General features: G+C 41.0%; 1 protein-coding gene across 4 annotated transcripts in view; it reads left to right on the top strand.

Annotated features, from left to right (window-relative positions):
* MICAL3 (microtubule associated monooxygenase, calponin and LIM domain containing 3) overlaps positions 1 to 19052 on the top strand; it is a 205268-nt gene that overhangs the window by 144079 nt on the left and 42137 nt on the right. For all 4 annotated transcript variants that reach the window (XM_081926663.1, XM_081926665.1, XM_081926664.1 and 1 more), the window contains 4 exons: positions 7824 to 8019; positions 10518 to 10756; positions 13947 to 14036; positions 15492 to 15629. In XM_081926663.1, the coding sequence (XP_081782789.1) occupies positions 7824 to 8019; positions 10518 to 10756; positions 13947 to 14036; positions 15492 to 15629 (663 nt within the window). The remainder of the gene's footprint in view (positions 1 to 7823; positions 8020 to 10517; positions 10757 to 13946; positions 14037 to 15491; positions 15630 to 19052) is intronic.

The raw sequence follows: 19052 nt of genomic DNA, 5'->3' as shown, positions 1-19052 counted from the left end.
TTATCTACTGGTAGATCTCGGGGTAATTTCAATCTGATCTTACTTCAACAACAAAAATGCTACCCCCTGCTAAATTATACTGGTGACATGAAGGAACTGTGTTGCAGGAGAGGGGATACTTTTGGGCGGAACGACTTATGACTCAGTCCAATTCTATCATCATCACTATCATTTTATGTTATTAGGAAGTATTTGCCAAAATAAAAGCAATTACTGGAGAAAACATCTCTAAATATCCAGAGTCTATGCAGCTCAGTCTTTTCATGGGAGAAAATATTAACTTACAGCTCAAACCTCTAATAAGTTCTCTTTTACTAGCATAGCAGACAGACTCATAATAACGAGATACTGGAAAAACTGACTAACAAAATAAAATTGCACAAGGTTTGAAGCTCAAAGACTCATTTGCAACTGAATGGTACAGCTTTGTTATGTACATGTCTCCCCTCGCATTATAAAACCTTCCAGTTAACATAAATTATTTATCACCTTCTATACAAATGGTAGTCTGGAATAAGAACTTATTATGTCATTTGGATGTTATTTTGCACGTATTGCCTATACACCATCTTCTGGACTCAGTCCAGTTCAAAACAAATTCCTGGGTTCAACATTTTTATTACAGTATTATTTCATTTTAGTGTATCTATTTCACACGAGGCTTGGTGGATCTTGGGGTTCAAATAAAAATACAAAATATATAATGCAAGCCTGACATCAGCCTAGCCCTAGCAAATAGGGGACTTTATGGTAGTCAAAGACAGGATGATGATATAGCAAAGCAGTGCTGCACATAGACCCTCTTCAGATGTTCCTAAAATCTATCCATGTGGTGATGTGTGTGCTTCCCCTCCACACACACCTACTTACACTGAGTGGGAAGAAGAATTTAAGGAGAATTGTAAGTGTATTCAACTAAATGTGCTTGTTCCTCATTGTGATCAGGAACCCTGTGCCATCAGAATTCCCAATCACAGGGGCACAGTGGGATAGGGCCGCTGCCAGTAGCCCCTTTACCAAGAATGGAGAACTTGTGGCTCTCCAAATGATGTTAGATTACACCTTCCATTATCCCTTACCACTGGGGCTAATGCGAGTTGTGGTACAACAAGATCTGGAGGCCACAAATTCTCCTTCCCTGCACTACACAGATAGGCTTCAAGAAAACCCAAATAAGACTTATGTGAAATGCACATGGCATCTCACATGTTCTGACAATCTTGCTCCTGGATGATTCTGTGGGTACCTGAAAATAAAAGTGGTGTTTGTGTACACTAGGGATTGGGGGACATTTTTCAGCCCAAGTGTTACTTATCCTTCTAGTCAACCTTCTGCAAGTTATATGCCGGTGACCGGTGGAATCAAAAGCAAAAATGGACAGAATAATTTTAACTAGACTAGGCAGCTAGACTGGTGACTGGAAGTGGCTGCCAAAACCTGAAAGACCTACATTGGCTCCCAGTATGTTTCCGAGCACAATTCAAAGTGTTGGTGTTGATCTTTAAAGCCCTAAACAGCCTCAGCCCAGTATACCTGAAGGAGCGTCTCCACCCCCATCGTTCTGACCGGACGCTGAGGGCCTTCTGGCGGTTCCTTCACTGCGAGATGTGAGGTTACAGGGAACCAGGCAGAGGGCCTTTTTGGTGGTGGCGCCCACCCTGTGGAATGCCCTCCCACTAGATGTCAAGCAAATAAACAACTACCTAACTTTTAGAAGACATCTGAAGGCAGCCCTGTTTAGGGAAGTTTTTAATGTGTGATATTTTATTCTGTTTTTATTCTGTTGGCAGCTGCCCAGAGTGGCTGGGGAAACCCAGCCAGATAGGTGGGGTATAAATAAACAACAACAACAACTTGGCACAGTAGTGTAGTTTTACACACATCAAACACTCTTCTCCATCCAGGCAAATGAGTCATTATGAGAGTTTAACATACCAACCAGGTAAAAACATCCAAGAAAATTAAATGAGTTACAGGTGTGGTCCAGGGCGGGGGGGGGAGGAGGAGATAATGACTCGAGAAGAGATGGTGGGCTGGTCAGAGTTCCAAGAGCTATCTCTTGGTTTTGTACCTTCGTTGGGATTTGGCTCAGTTTTTTGAAATCACAAGATGATGACGGTGACCTTTCTCAACAAAGCTTTGTTGATTTTTATGGAATTCAATATTTTCTGGATGCCTCTGGCAACCTTACAGAATAGAATTGTGCACACTGATATTTACTTAGCTGCTATGTGTTTAAAAAGTACAATGTATTCCTGACATCTATTGACCTTTTTTTTTTAAAAAAAATGCCTTATGTATTCTAATTAATCAAGGGATTGGAAGCTTCTATAATGCTTCTGATGTAAATGCAGCCATTGATAGTTTTATTTGGCAGCTGCTCTGATTGAATGCATTAGATTGGACACTTGTTGAAGCCAATGATTTGAAAGCAACATAACTTGACCGGAGTTTATCGGGTTATGATTTAGGAACACATGTAGGCCTTTGCCAGATCATTGGTCCCTTTTGCGTAGCACTGTCTCCTTTGACAGCATCTCTTCATGGTCACAGGCAAAAAACTTTCCCATCTCACCTGCTTTCTGATCCTTTAACTGAGGATGCCAGAGATTGAACCCTGGAACCATCTGCATGTGAAGCATGTGTTTTATCACTGAGCTGTAGTCCTTGTCAGCCATGGTAGAAACTGAAAAATGCTAGCCAGTTACGGAGATGTTTTGAGAGGAAGGAATGGGGGAACAATCATATTGTTAATTGATGATTACAGCCAAGCAATGGATCACCAAGGAAAAATATGGAAGTTCCCTCTAACTCAAAGTATTTGTCCCCATCCCAATGGGTGGAAAGAAGTCAATACCAGAATTGTTTAGCACAGAACTGAACATCCTGACAATTTACTTCCAGCAGAACCTTTTGGGCTTCAAAGTATATGGGAAAAGAGCAGTGCTTGTAAAATATTGGATTCCAGAGGTGGGACTGAGCAGGATGCCCTGTGGTCAATATTGTGGGGCTTCTGTTCCTGCACCCAGCAGCACAAACAAAACAAATAATTCAAAAGAAGACAATACATGCAAAATAATTGTGTTTGTGCATAGTTTTGCTCAGCATGGTACAAAACGATCCTATTTTAAAAGCCCTGATAGGTCTGATGTGGGGAAAATATCTAAGAATATTCCGCTAAGAATTCTCTTAATAGCTTTTCTTGCTTTCCTGTGACCTTCTATCAAACACAGTGGCCTGGTCTGAAGCTGCAAAGATGCAGTTTGACCTGTTCACTTTGCAGTTCTGTGGTTAGGTTCTTTGTGGGCTTGTTTTCTCTCTACTAAGGCTTGTCTCAGTGGCTTCCACGTCAGATACCAAATGCTGATTTCTACTTCTGATTCCCAGACCATAATGTATTCCCAGATTCCAAATACAATGGCTAAAAGATTGAGCTGTGAAAAAGAATGTCCCTGATTCCACCATGCAAGCCGCTACCTTCTCAGATCTAGCCCCTACCCCACCTCCATGTCTACAATATATAGATCAGTGTTTCCCAACCTTGTGCCTCCAGATGTTTTTGGCCTACAACTCCCATCATCCCTAGCTAGCAAAACCAGTGGTCAGGGATGATGGGAATTGTAGTTCAAAAACAGCTGGAGGCACAAGGTTGGGAAACACTGATATAGATAACACTGGCATATATTATAGATTTGTTGTAAGGATTACAGAGAGAATGGCTAGGGTTAAAAGAAAGAAACACTTCAACCAAGCATGGGAAGTCTTATGAGATCTACTTTTAAAAAATCCCCTGAAATGCTGAGTTCTGTCAACTGGAGCCAGGCACAAAATAATCACTGAAGGGCAGAGCTAGAAACAAAATGGCAGAGCCAATTACCTACTTACCCACCCCAGGCACTGGGGTAATTTGAATATGCAATTGACAATATACTTCTGAGTACAGGTCAGGGATTCTTAATTGCCGCCTTTGTGGTGTGGGAAACTTTTTGCTGTGGTTATTGAACAACTGGGAGTCATAAGCTCTTGCTGATCTACAGCAAATTATCCAGTATTCCTCTTCCTACACTGTAGAAAACCATGTAGACTTCATTGTTTTTTTAAACAGCTAATTTTTTTGCCATATTGCAAATTGCTTTTGAGTTTATTGTGTTTCACATTCTACTGCTGTTTACGAAAAAGTGTAAAGTCTACTTGATATTGACAAAATTAGCTTCTCAGCCCTTAAGATCCTGGACAAAGTACATGAGGCCTCTAACACCGACTTCCCTAACCTGGCACTCTCCAGCTATTTTGGACTTCAACTCCCGTCAGCTCCAGCCAGCATAAAGTGTAGTATAAATGCTTATGTATGTTCAGAGTTTCTGCCCATCCTAATCCACGCACCTCACAGAAGCAGTAGTTGCTGACTAGCTTCCTACCCTCACTGCAGAACCATTGCAAAGGAGGCAACAATCCAGTCAGTCTCTGATTTGTTTTGTCAAAATTGCAATGGGGAATGATGGTTGACTTTATGGGTTCGGGTGGTGTTCAGACAAATAGCTGTCAGTTGGCTTAATTTTTTAAAAAGTCACAGAAAATGGAGATTATTTTAGGAACATTCTATACAAGGGAAAAAGCCAAAGGACACGTCAGAGGAGTGATGTTATCTCTGTCCCTGGCATTCCTTCTACCAAGAAGTTGGCTCAGTCAAGGATTGAAATAAATAAATCTTCTGTCAGCTTTCACAAAACAGCTAAGCGGGCTGCACACTTATGAAAAACAGCTCCTTTTGGTTGATCTGTGTACTGCTCATCGCCAAATGCTTCCAAAACATAAAACTGTTGAGGAATAAAACACTTGTCTATTTAAGGATGTTTACATCTTACAACCAGATTTTTTTAACCGCCATATTAGCACATTTACCCGTAAAATAATGCAGCAGGATAATAGAACTTTTAAGCGACGCATCTGTGTGCAATACTGGTGTAATAGTGGTACTGTATCTGCTTGACTTTAATAGTAAATGTGACAATTATTTAACTTCCTTTGGTGGTGGATGGCTGGATGGATAGTGAGGTTGTATACTGAATACTTTTTCATATAAAACTACCAAATACTGTCTTCTCAGTTTGCCTTTGCAACAACCCTGATAGGATAATCGCTGTTGTAACTTGCCCAGAATGCAAAACTTAGTCACTGGTATAAGACACATATAAATCTGTCTTACAACTAATCAGATTCTTTGGTCCATCTAGGCCAGTGTTGCCCACTCAAACTAGCAGGATCTCTCCCAAGTTATTGGGCCTTTCAGTTACAGTGATCCTTTTAACTGGACATGTAGATAAAAACTGGAATCTTCAGTAAGCATAGCATATGTTCTACCAGTGAGCTATGCCCTTCCCATTAAGTGTGTCACACTTTTTAACCATAAATGTCTTTTGGCATCAACTACAATATTCAGTATTCAAAGATTTATGTAAATCCTAACTGGGATATTTGGTATATGTTTGTTGTGGTAATGGAGCCTGAGTAAGATATAAGTGTCTACTGTGTTGACATCAAAAATCAATTCATATATTATGGGGAGGGGGAATTAACACACACAAAAATAGCCATAGATTATAATATAAAAAGATCAACGTACAGACTAAGCCATCTTAAACAATCATGTTACCATATTATAGAAATGTGATCCTAACTATAAGTGTTTAACTCCAGTTATCAACAGTTAAACTAACCTTTATCAAATGAACATTAACAGGACTATTTATCCAGTTTGTTTCTAAAACTAACCTCATTTCTTGCTAACCATCGTTGTGTTATGAATGTCTTAAACTTGAACTAATTATTGCTTCTTCCTGAAATGGTAAAAATACTCCAGTAACTACATATCCTGCCAACAGTCCCCTTTTTATGTGCTCTGGAAACAGGCACATAATTGCAGTGGGGTCATTGCAGTGCAATGCAGTTTTGCCAGGACCCCAACACTTAACAAAATCTTGTATCATGTCCTATGCCTGTTGTCTTCCTGCTCTGAATTTTATAGTCCTGTTGCTAGAAACATGGAACAGATCAAAACAGAAGTTATAACAAAATTTATATGCTAGTGCAAATGTGAACTTGGTCATTATTCAGTCTGTTTTGAAATGTCACATTAATATTAAGCCCCTGAAAATTTGGGGACAGGAGTCGAGATTTACTGACTTTTAAAATCTTGGTTCTTGCATCACCCAATGCTCTTCCATTACACAAAATTCATTTTGCATTTGCTATGTAAGCCAAGATTGATAGACCACATTTCCAGACTGTGCCTCCTGGTTCTATGAGTTTGTCATTGGGAGATGACAAAACTCGATTTTGGCAGAGTCTAGTTATGGTGGTGTTGGCGATGCTGGTTTTTATCATCATTATGAGAGGTGGTGGACTCTCCTTTCTTGAAGTTTTTTTTAAGCAGAAGTTAGATGACTATCTATCATGTGTGATCTAGTTGAGATTCCTGCATAGTAGGGGGTTGGACTAGATGACCCTCATGGTCCCTTCCAACTCTACAATTCTATGGTGCTATGATTTTATTATTATTTACCCTTCATAGCTCTGGTCCAAATACCTAAGAAAATGGAGAAGAAATATGAATAAGCTTTAATCGGTCATCTTTTTCATAGTCAGGGTAGTTAATGGATTCACTCAGTGCTCTGTTTAGAGTTGAAAGGGGGATTCTAATCCATGTTAATAAGTGAGAAATGAGGGAAGAAGTGATAGCATTTCTGTATTTATTAACCCAAACCATGGTTACCAGAATCCGGGGACACTTTTTTTTTTAAGCTTAGTAGCAACAGGGAGTCAGTAGTGGGGATAGTGAAGCAAAAGACCCTGGGCCCAAGCACACATGCATATTGTATAAAGGTGCAAAGCCCTTCTTTCGCACCCTGTGAAACATAAATGAGCAGAGACTGGGCAACGGCGTGCCCCGCGCCCGTGACTCCCGAGCCTTCCCCGATCTCTTTCCCCCTTTGTTTTGACAGATCAGGGGAGGCTTGGGAGTCACGAGCGGGCAGGAGTTGCCCAGGAGGGGCCAGCCTGGTAGTGCAGTTGGCTCTGGCCGGCTTCAGGAGCTGCTCACTGTTGTGGTGCAGGAAAAATGGTGGGCGCCACGGCAGTGAGCAGCGAGCAACTCCTGAAGCCAGCCAGAGCCAACTGCACTAAGAGACTGGCTCCAGGCTGCTGAGGCTGCCGCTGCCATGTTCCCCAGGGACAGATTTGCAAATCAGGGGATATTCTGATGACGGATTTTGTTCGGGGACAGATTTGCAAATCTGGGGACTGTCCCTGGGAACCGGGGATGTCTGGCAACACTAACCCAAACCAATGAGAATAAACATATACATGCATGCAACAGACTGAGGTGGGAGAGCAGACTTGTATACCATTTTTGAATGATCCCCTAGGTTTAAAAAATACAACAACAACAACAACAATCGAACTCTAGTAGGAAGAAATGCAGCATAGCAAAGAAAGGGGTTCTTCTTCAGTTTTCTCCTTGGAGGTGGTTGCTCTACCCAACAGTCTCCTCACTGAGCGACATGTGTGGATTAAGCCTACACCTCTTACGTTGCATTACTTGTCAATATAAGGTAGACATTTTCCAGAAACAAAGCAGAAATTCCCTCTTATTAGTTCTTTTTCAAACCCTGCTTTTTAATAACAGTTTTCATGGTCAAATCTCTTATTAGGAGAATCAACCAGAATCAAATTTGGCTCATTGATGGAAACAAATACAATGCTTTCACATTCCGGATCAATGCTCATAATGCTCTCCCCCCCCCCTGTTATTTTGTGTTCCCCAGTTCCCAGTGTAAATGGCGTAGAGGAACCCAGTATTGCAAAGAGACTGCGTGGCACACCAGAGCGGATTGAACTGGAGAATTACCGTCTCTCGGTACAACGGGAAGAGGAGTTGGAAGAAGTCCCTGAGGAGACCTTGGCAGAGCACAACCTGAGCAGCGTGCTAGACAAAGGAACAGAAGAGGATGTACCCAGCAGGTTATTTTTCTTTTTCAAAAAGCCTTAATTTATTTAAAATATGACTTGGCTGCCTTTCTAAAGAATGCCTGTTCAAGGTGGCTTGAAAAAACAGAAGTTTTAAAAAATGTCAATAATACAAAAAGGCTTAGAGTTTCCCCCTTTAAAACCAATAAGGTTTGTATCAAATGCAGTACAACGCTGAATAAGGTTTCTCACATGCGCAACAGAATTTTCTCCCCTCTTTTCTCCACCTGCATATGCCGTATGCCCTCTCCAAATCTACTCTGGAGGGTTGGGGGAACCCCCAGAACAGATTTATGGGGTGCAGAGGGGAGAGGAGGAGGAAGTCCCATTGCTCTAGGGTTGCCAAATTTCAAAAAGTGGAAATCTGGACACAAAAGTTGTTGACCTTTTTCCTTTCCTTTTTTTTTTTTTTTGCCAGAGTTGTTCAGTTTGGTTTTTTTTGCCAGAGTTTCTGAGCAACTTTTAATGAAATTCAGAAAAATCTGCACTTCCAACATGGGCTGCCACATATCCAGATTTTCACGGACGTTTCAGCGATTTCCTGCCCAAATGCTGTTTAAGAGAGCCGCATACCGGCTATTGTCTGGGAAATTCTGGAGGTATGGCAGCCCTACATTGCGCAAGCAGGAATTCTTGCGCTTATGGGGCACTTAGCACTATATTAGACAGAAGCCAAAACATTCTCAGCCAACTAGTTAAAATACATTTCACAGTTCTAACAACCACAAGCCAAGCCAAAAAGCACTAGGCAGGAATAGGCCAGTTAGAGAACAGATGACTTTCAAACCTTTTGAAAAACTTGAAGTAAAACTTGCAGTAATACAGAACCAAAAAAAGTTACTATTGAAATAACAACCATATCCTTGCAAAACAATCATATAAGACAAATTGCATCATAAGCCAGTTTACAGGCCAAAGTTTGCTTGAAGGTGCCCAGTCCTGAGAGATGTGACTGGCTGGGCCTTGTTCTCTCCCCCTCCATCCACGGCAAGTAGAAAAGGAACTTGGGGAATATGATTTTTAGCTGAAGAATGACACAAAGGGAAACTTTAGTTTATCATTTTTAAAGGCATTTACAGATCATCTTTCTGGACAAAGTCCTCTCAAGGTGGAAAAGGGTTAAGCAGCTTCACCTCACTTTTCTTCCACTTGAACACAGCTTGCACTAGGATCCTTTCTGCTTTAAAAGAAATATTTTAGAAGAAAGAACCTGAATTCCACTTTTTTTTGTAATTTGAGCACGTGTTCTGCACTTTGACAGGGAGTTGCATACTATTTTTAAGTGTCAGTAAACATAAAACTGATTTTTCTTCTTCTTCCAACAAAGCAAAGCCAACATTCCTCCTTGAGGGCCTAGCTATCTGTCAGGCAATGTACTAAAATAAAAAGCTGTTTTTAAAAAATAATTCTTAACACAAATGTTAGGAAAAACACATTCTTAGGAGTTGAGAAAATCACAATGAACATTTCTTTGTCTAGATAAAATTCCCAGAAGGATTATGCATTTCTGAAGTTTGCCCATAATTTCACATAACAGCCTTGTTTTAAAAAGTTATGAAAAACCTGTTCCCACATCTTTTGTGAAAATAGATGGCTAAGCAACAAATGGAAGATTTCGCAGTTTGTGTGAATAAAGACAGAATCCCACTGCTACTCTTAATTGTAACACAAGTAACAATATTTTTCCCAGGAACAAACAAAACAAAAACGAGATATATTTACTGTATACTTTTGCTGCTACAGTTCTAAGTGAAATGAGTTGGAGATATGTACCTCTTAATCTTTTCAGATATTTTTTGTACTGGAGAATTTCCTGCTGGATTTTGTCCAATAAAAATGGATAGGGGGAAAGGGTAAAACATATGACAAAGAAAAGAAGGGTGAATTCCTGTTGATTTAGCCTCCAGGAGAGGAGGAGCTTGCTTTTCTAAGAGGAATATGTAACAGGCCTATAAAGATTAAATGTTGTTTTCTTCTTCTAATGGGATCATTCCTCAGTAAGGCGTGTGCTGAAATGAAAGAGGCTGTCATTCCATTGATGCTGGTTGTGTCTGAGTGCTTACCTTCCTCTCATAACTGGCTCTTTTTGACTTTTTGGAATAAGGGACCGCAGAGACCTCAAACTGGCTTCAAACTGGGAGTGGGGAATATAACCCCTTGACAATTGGGATGTAGGTTGTGTTTCAGTGCTAAATTCTGATTCAATTCTGTTTTGGATGACCCTGATCTGTCATAGTCAAGAGCAGGGGTGGGGAGCATGTGGCAATGGTTGTGGAAAAGTGGCCTCGTGGACTCGCTAGCAGGCCAAGATTGGTCTATGGGATGAAAGTTCCCCACTCCTAGAATAGATGGAGAAATATTCTGACCTGGTTTGAGGCAGTTTGTTTTGTTTTGTTGGCTGTGATTATTTTAAAACAATCATCTGCTTACACACACAGGGGGGAAACCCTGTTGAAGTATCATCTACTAACTTTCCTGATTTTCCTCTGCAGTAGTTCAGAATCTGAGATGGAAGAAGAAGAGGAGGAGGAGGAGGAGGAACAGCAACAGCAGCCCACTTCTGACCTGGGTGGTGTGCCTTGGAAAGAGGCTGTGCGGATACATGCCATGCTGAAGGGCAAGAGTGAGGAAGAGCTGGACACAGAGAAGAATCATGATAATGAAGCAGAGGAGGAAGAGGAAGAAGAAGAGGAGGAGGAGGGGGAAGAAGAGGAAGAAGTCTCAAGTGAAGGTTAGTAGATAGTTTCAATTGCTTCTCATGATACAGATTCGGATACGTATATTAATTTTATTTTTTCAATGCTATTCAATTTATATCTTGCCATTGATCCTGAAGGAGCCCAGGCTGGCATATTGATCACAGATTGCCATCATACAGAATAGATAATCAAATATAAAGTGCATCTCCCATTTCTTTTGGAAAACTTGGAAGTCAGTGCAAAGACTGCAAACCTGCTGGAGACTCATGTTTACGGACTACTGGGAAGTCCCATGAAAAAGCTTTAGAAGAAGTATATGGGCCCAAGGTGGTGGTCTTCATCAAGTTGGCATTTATTACAATTGTATTTTCTCTAACCTATCTTGCTCTCTCTCTCTCCTCTCTCTCTGGTTTTCATCTCTGTAACACTGTTCCAGGCTTTCATTTTTCAGTCTGCAAATTTACGTCTGGGAATCAACATAGAATTGGAAGGAACCCCAGGGGTCATCCGGCCCAACCCTCTGCAATGCAGGAATTTCAGCAAGATTGTACATGACAGATTGCCATCCAACCTCTCTTTAAACACCTCCAAAGAATAACAGTCCACCACCTCTTGTGAGAGTCTATTCCACTGTCAAACAGCTCTTAACTGTCAGAAAGATCTTCCTGGTGTTTAGTCAAAATCTCCTTTCTTGTAACTTGAATCCATTGGTTCAGGTCCTATCCTCCTGAGAAGAAGAAAACAAGCTTGCTCCATGTGACAGCCCTTTAGATATTTGAAGATGGTTATCATATCTCCTCTCAGTCTCTCTTTAGCAAGCTAAAACATACCACATTTCCTCAATCGTTCCTTATAAGGCTTGGTTTCCAGACCCTTGATCACCTTAGTCACCATTTTCTGCACACGTTCCGACTTGTCAATATCCTTCTTAAATTGTGGTGCCTAGGACTGGGCACAGTATTTCAAGTGTGGTCTGACCAAAGCAGAATAGAGCAGGACTAGTGACTTCCCTTGATCGGGACACTGTGCTTCTGTTGATGCAGCCTAGAATAGAAGTAGCTTTCCACCTTTTTTGCTGCTGCATGTTGACTCCTATGAAACTTGTGGTCTACTAAAACCCCTAGAGCCTTTTCATATGTACTATTTGCAATCCAGGTGTCACCCATCTTATATTTGTGCACCTGGTTCTTCCTGCCCAGGTATAGAACTTTACATTTGTCCCTACTGAAATTCATTTTGTTAGTTATGGCCCAGGTCTGCAGTCTGTTGAGGTCATCTGGAATCCCCATTCTCTCTTCTGCAGCATTGGCTTCTCCTCCCAGTTTGGTGTCATCTGCAAATTGGATGAGTATCTCCTCTATACCTACATCCAAGTCATTCATAAAGATATTCAACAACACTGGGCCCAAGACAGAACCTTGCAGCACCCCAGTTGTCACATGTTGCATTCAGGCTTAAAACAGAATTATAATTTGAGGAGCCGGTTCAACAGACAGGTACTCCTCCATAACAAAAGGCTTGGGGAAGAGCCAAAGCTTAATTTACAATGCACGTTTTGCATTCAAAAACACCCTGGGCTCAATCCCTGGCAGTTTTGGGTAGGGCTGGATGAGACTTGACTGAAACCCTGGAGACCTACCACCAGACAGTGTAGGCTATACTGATCTAGATGGATAAATGCTCTATAGGTAGCTTTTTATGATCCTACATGATGGCAGCTGGGTGAGCTCAAAGGTCCATTGCCAGGGTTAGGGAAGTAATGAAAGACTGATTTGCCTGCAGGCCAAGGAAGTAGTTCAGTAGCAGGGTGAAGAGGCAAGTCAGGGCTGGAACTGTGATTCAGTAAGTGGGTTAAGTGAAAAGTTTGGCATGTTTCTGTGGCTGTTGGTGATGAAATGTTCAGAGGTTGTATTTATTTGGCTTGGATGTGTTTGCATAGGTTTAGAGTCTTATCACAGCTCAGAACTAGGAACCAGAAGCAAAGGCCTATGAACAGCAGAAAGGACAAAGCTTTGCTTCCAGACCAGAAGGACCCCTGCTTTTATTTATATAGGGGTTTGCACTTGGATCAAAAATTGGATTTTTTTCTCCTCAGCTCCTTTATGACTGCTTAAGACATGGATTAATTGGCGGTGGAAAACCACATGTCTGAACTAGGGATTACCACCTAAGGTAGTTGGGAAATCAAGAGTGAGTCACAAAAAGTGTTATGTGTAGATATTCATGCTTGCATCTAATGGGAACAGTTCTGCATTAACTGCTTAAAGGAGTATCAGTTACAGATCAGAACAGGCAGGTATCTCAGTTATTGAAAGGTTTGGGAACCATAAATCTGCATAATAGTCAGTCTTCAGGGATTTATAGGGTGTTGGCATTTTAAATCACTTTTGAGGATTGTTTGTGGAGATAGAAAGCCTTGCTGCTCAAGTCACTTTTTTGTCGTGGTGGCTGGTACCTGATCAGTTTCATCAGACATATATCTTTGGGGGGTGGGGCTCTTCCAAATGAGGTGTTCAGTTACAAAATGCTTCAAAATGGTCCTCGTTTGCCAGAAAACTCACACATCTCTTGCAGGACCTGTTTAAGAACAAAGTGCATTTTCAGTAAAGGCCACTGATGAGTTAAAGACAACAGAGATCAAGGCAGCTTCAATTGTGCTATTAAACAGACCAAAATATTTCTGTACCTGAATATTGTAAAGTTGCATCTCGGAGACAGATAATCTGGCACCTTCTGCTTCAAGCAGGTTTACAAATGTGACGTTCTCAGAATTCCTTTACCACCAGCTCACTTAAATTTGCACATCAGAAATAAATTTAGTTGATGAATGCTCTGGAACCGAAGAGCACTTTCAAGCATGATTTTTTCCCCCTGAACAGATATTGCTTTTTGGCAAGGAAATTACCTGTAACCCTATAGACAGCTGTGATTAATTTATATATACCTGTCATGAAGAAGGAAAGAGTTTTTTGCAACAGGCACACACAACAAAGTACACAGGTGTTCATCATATGGGGCGGTGTTCCTACACATTGCATTTAATTCTCTACACGTAAGTGAAATCTGTGTAAGGTTTCTTATAGGTGAAGCAGTCCTGAACCTTTCTGGATTTCCCTAAAACATCGTTGTGTTCTTTCTGATTCTCTGTCCTTCTCTTTTCTTTGTTCTGCTCTAATTTCTGTATCAATGCTATTTGTTGATGTGTGACTCCCCCTGCTGTAGAGGGAGAGTATTACCCTTGGGAGAGAGAACTTCAGCAAGGCCTCTGGCTTCAACGTCTCTCAAATGAAGAGGACACGGGTACATTTAAAGGTACCCTCACATTGTCATCACCTCCCCTAAAGAGGGGGGCATTTTACAAAGAGCAGGCTTCACATGAAGCAACATATTTTTTTTAAGTTGTTTCACCAAATTGGTTGTAATTGAGAATTACTGTTAGCTTCCAGATAAGGAGCGAACAAAACCTGTAAATTTACAGCTCATATTCTGTTTGTTTGCTTTCTTGCATTAAATACAACATCTGTGTGTCTGATTAAAGACTTCTGTGATCAAAGAGAGGATGCCTCTGCCCATCTTCTGTTCCTATTTCTGCTTTGAGTCTCTGGAAAGAGAGGTCAAGCCTGGAAAGGGTGCTGAAATGCCTACTTTATCTCATGAACCATATTCCTTTGGTTCCTTTTTTGCAGAATACATGATACACTGAAACAAAAGCTTCACTGCTTTATATGCAGTTTCAGTTATTATTGTACAAATCAGATAAAGGACACAGGAGTAATGACTGTTAACAAGGCCAATTAGCTGCCCTCAGATAAGCATCTGTATCACACACACACAAATTCCCATCGGAGAAATGTTCATTTTAAGGTCTCTTAACTGGCCAAGTGAAATTGGAAATGGTGAAATGCATTCAGAATAAGAAGGTACGGTTTGGGATGATAGGGTGAGGCCTGCTCTTTGGAAGCCTTGCTAGGTTTCTATAAATTTCCCTTCTACTCTCAATTCTTGCTGGTTGAAACTCACCCTTCTAACTCCTAATGCTGTGTGATGTGGTATAAACACTAACTCTACTTACCCAAGGACTTGCATCAAGGGGACTTGACAGCACGAGATGCCATGTGGCCACCAGGATTCATCACTCACTTCTGAATGGCATTTTTCCTTCCACAGTTCAGTTTTATAACTCAATTTGTGTCAAATTAGAAAGGTATTAATTAAAAATAGGACAGTCATGTTACTTTTTGAAATGCTTTTGTCTAGAAAAGAAAGGGAACACAGAAGTCACTTTTTATATATAAACCATTCTGTAATGTCATCTTCCTGGGTTTTCTTAGTATTAAGCAAAGAATGCTAAAAAGTACAGGTTTGTGTACTTTTTCTGTGCACATGGATATCCAGTTACTAGCAGAATGTGACTTTTCCCTGTAATAATACTTAAAAGGAAAACTTGGAGATGGTGAATTCTTGAGTAATAATATGCACCATTGAACCATTTTTGGCATGGAGTGGAATTTCCAAACTGCAATCCTGTCTGCGCATGTGTGGGAGAGGGCGAGTGAGTCTGGAGGGGAGCATATGCATGCATGATGCTGAATTTTACCTGTCTTCTTTTGCCAGCTGATCTCAGCAAGTAACTTCTTTCATTTTTCCCTCCCTTTCCCTGCATTTCTTTCCTATTGTGTGTGCTCCTTTCCCTTCCCTCTCTTTTTCCTCCCTTTTATCCCTTGCCACTCCATCAACATGATCCACCATTGGCCTCTTGTCTGCTAGCTGGAAACCTGAGGCTGCAGCAGATAGTAAATCCGATTGATCCACTGGAGATCTTGGCAGATGTGCATTGGACACACATCCGTCAGAAAGAGGAGGAGGAAAAACTGGGCCCTACTTCTAAGTCCTCCACCTCCAGAGGTAAACGTGTCTGCTGCGTTGACCCCTTACATCACAAGGACATTTGTTCCCTATTGATTGTATCTCCAGAAAGGCCAACTCTCAAATGTCACTCTCGAATGCCACTTTTACCAATGCTCATTTCAGGTTGGTCTCCGTTTGTTGTTGCATCAAAAGGGAATCTTCCAGGCTTCCATCCCTGGTTACATTTACGTTCTGATGCTCTCCTACGTATAAGGATCTAATTGTAGCAGGAGAAAGATCTGAATACAGGACTTGATAGACCCTTGGCATGATTTAGCAGGAAGTCTTAGCGGAATTTTATTTAACTCTGAAAACAAATTGTTATTCTTTGTGTCCACAACTTAGACCTGTGTGGATCCCAAATTTTGTCTGAAAGCAGGAAGTGCCAATTTTCTTAAGATAGTACAATGTTCTCCGGATTAAATTTGGCAGCTCCTTTTGTGACAATACAGCTGGTATCTAATACGGTTTTGCTTAACATTAAGTAGGAAGGAGAAGAGTAACCCTACTAGGTGCTAAGTGCCCTACTAGGCTCCAGGTACAGAGGAGGATATGAGAGCAGGAATTGTCTTGGTTTCCTCTTTCAACCAGCTTCAATATGAGAAGTTTCTTAATCTTAAAGTGGATGGAAGATAACAAGGGTGATCCCACCCTTGCTGAGGCTGAGTGGAAGAGAGGCTCATGGCACTTCCTGCTGTGTCTTACTTTCCCCTGTGCTTAACAAGGATATCATAGCCACAGATGGTCCTCTCTCTGAGAAGCTTGTTCAAGGAAGTTTTGGCACCTAGGCTTAGGAAGTGGCTTTTAACGAGCCTGGAAATATGCCATGGAATGGTGAAAAAGTATGAGAACAGGATTGCAATGATTGATGTCTGTTAGTATGCCTATGTGGGGTATAGTGGAAGGCAGTCCTTTGAGCAGGCCTTTACGTGTCCTGGGCTTCCTAAAGGAGATAGAAGCAGTTCTATACTAGTGAGAGCTTGTGGTGACGGCTAATGCAAGATAGAAATGTGAAAGCAAGTAAGTCCCTAAATATCAGGAGCAGAGAGTTGTAGAAAGTTAAATAGAAAGGCCAATCCATTTTTTAAAAAAACCTCAGTACTGTGGAGACCTCAGTTGGAATTTGGGATCCAGAATAGAGTAACAAAAACGATGAATGGCCTAGAAGCCAAATTATGTCTGGAGAATCTGAAAGAGTTGAGTATATTCATTGTGAAGAGGAAAGTTTTACTTTTGCATTTATTTAAATATATTTATATCTACTGCATGACTGACAAAAGTTTGAAGAAGAATAGAGAATGCAGTGCTAAATAATTAAGTTTTAAGAAGGTTGCTCTTTCTTAAACGTTAGGGGAAATGTCCTAAGTATAAGACAAATATTGCCTATGACAGTTCTGGATTCTTCTTCCTTGGATAATTCTTTTAAAAGCTGAAACTGAATGCTTTTAAGTATCTTGCCTGTAGCTAAAGTGGTGTTGCTCGATGCTCCTTCTTCTATGCAGGATTTGCGGGGAAATCCATACAAAGCATTCTCTGTGGGCCTCGTTAACCAGAAAAAAGCAGGGCATGGAAACTTGAAAATTCTTTTTCATTGACTCTGGCTTCCTGTTGCTGTTGAGATAGTGGGCCCTTTCCTATGCTCAGAGCTCCCAGGAAATGCCTGCCTTTGCCATTGCCTGGAGCTGATGTTTGTTATGTCATTCCAGGTCTGTGTTGCTAAGGTACTTCCCATAAAGTATTTGCTTTGCACAATAACTGTGCAGCTTGTTACTTTCCTCTTGCAGTGGGTTCCAGACTTCTCTCTAGGTAATTCTTCAGCTGCAGGGATTCATCATGTGCCTAGTATTCAGAGAGCAGTATGTTGCTGCTACAAAGCTGTCAGGATCTGTAGTCCGTTTCGGTTCAGTTTTGGTTATATTTTCCAAATGATTTGCAGTGTCTCGTCTTCCCTCTAATATAGAACTAACTTTTAATAGATGTTCTGTGTTTGATTAATATTGAAAATAAATTCTAAGTAGAGTAGGTCATGTGGACAGTCTTTGCAAGAGAAATGTTATCTTTTCACTCTTTACACATTTCAAATGTCAGGAAATGCCTATCCTTCAACCTCTGGCTGCATAATTTTCCCAGCCAGAATTCTCCTGTGTTTTGGAAGCCTCACATAGGTGCTGTTAGTCTTCAGCCATGCCTTTCATTATCCAACTGCATATTCGATCTGTCTGTCTCAGGAAGTATCAAACTTTTTTAATAGCAAACCTCTTTAGGTCAAGGGACTTGTTCTTTCCTGGTTCTAAAGTTACAGGGCCAAAACTGAGAAGGCCCAGTCCCAAACACTGAGAACTTATTTCTCAAAGTAAAACAAAATTAAAATTTGAACTTGGAATGCCAGTAAATCTCGGGACCTAGGAAATTTTATAACAGAAGTAGATGTTTGTTTTTGCTTTATTCCACATGAGGGTGTTACATAAACTTTCACTGGTGACCTAGAATCTGAATCCGTGTGCCCTTCTTGGAATCTTCTGAGTTTTCTTTCCTCTTATCCTATTCACCATCTTGATTTTTATAAACTGTAAGCTGCTTTTACTGTCCACAGATTAATTTAGTATCTCTTCCTTGTCACATAAATAACAAATACAAGAGAATGGTGAAAAGAGACTAGGGCTTGCTGAAGGAGTACCATACAGAAGATGGTAAATTAGACATAAAGTCACTCCTTTGTATTGTCTACAGTTCTACAGGAAAGGCTTTGTCAGGTGTGAGAAGTAAGAACCTGATGACTTTGAAGGGCTCTTACGAAATAGGGAACAGCATTCTGGGTAATGCAGGCATCAGATGAGTCTGTAACAGATGAGCAGAAGACACAGAGAACTGAAGAGCCTTTGGTGTGAGGACACTGTTCTAAACCCAACAGTTAGGCATACATAAACCCAGTTAAATCCTTGAGTTTAAGTAAGCCAAACTCTGTGCTGGACTTAGGCCATTGACTACCTGACTGCACCTGGCACCCTCTAGATGTGTTCAGCTACAAGTCCCACAAACACTGGCCATTTGCCACTGTGATGGAGCTGGTGGGAATTGTGGTCCAAAATATTTGAAGGCACCAGTTTGGGAAAAGCTGATACAGCACTTCACACACTTTAATGCATTAAATGTGTGGGAATTGAAGAATCAGTTCAACCATCCAAAGGGATGCGGTGACATAATACAGATAGGGAAAGGGATACATTTTGCAGGACTGTTGTGATTTGAATGAAAAGAAATGGCCAGCAGTAGTCTTAAGTGAGGCTTGATTGATCCAGAGCTTGGACAAGGATTCATCTGCTACCAGAAACGAACATCTTTGCACCACCTTTCCTTGCAGGTGGGTAGCACAAACCACTGCAGCAGTTACTCATGCTTCAAGGATTCATGCTTCATCTT

Source organism: Podarcis melisellensis (genome assembly GCF_964234715.1).
Source record: "Podarcis melisellensis genome assembly, chromosome: 10".
NCBI lineage: Eukaryota > Metazoa > Chordata > Lepidosauria > Squamata > Lacertidae > Podarcis > Podarcis melisellensis.
This window is presented reverse-complemented; position numbering and strand designations above follow the sequence as displayed.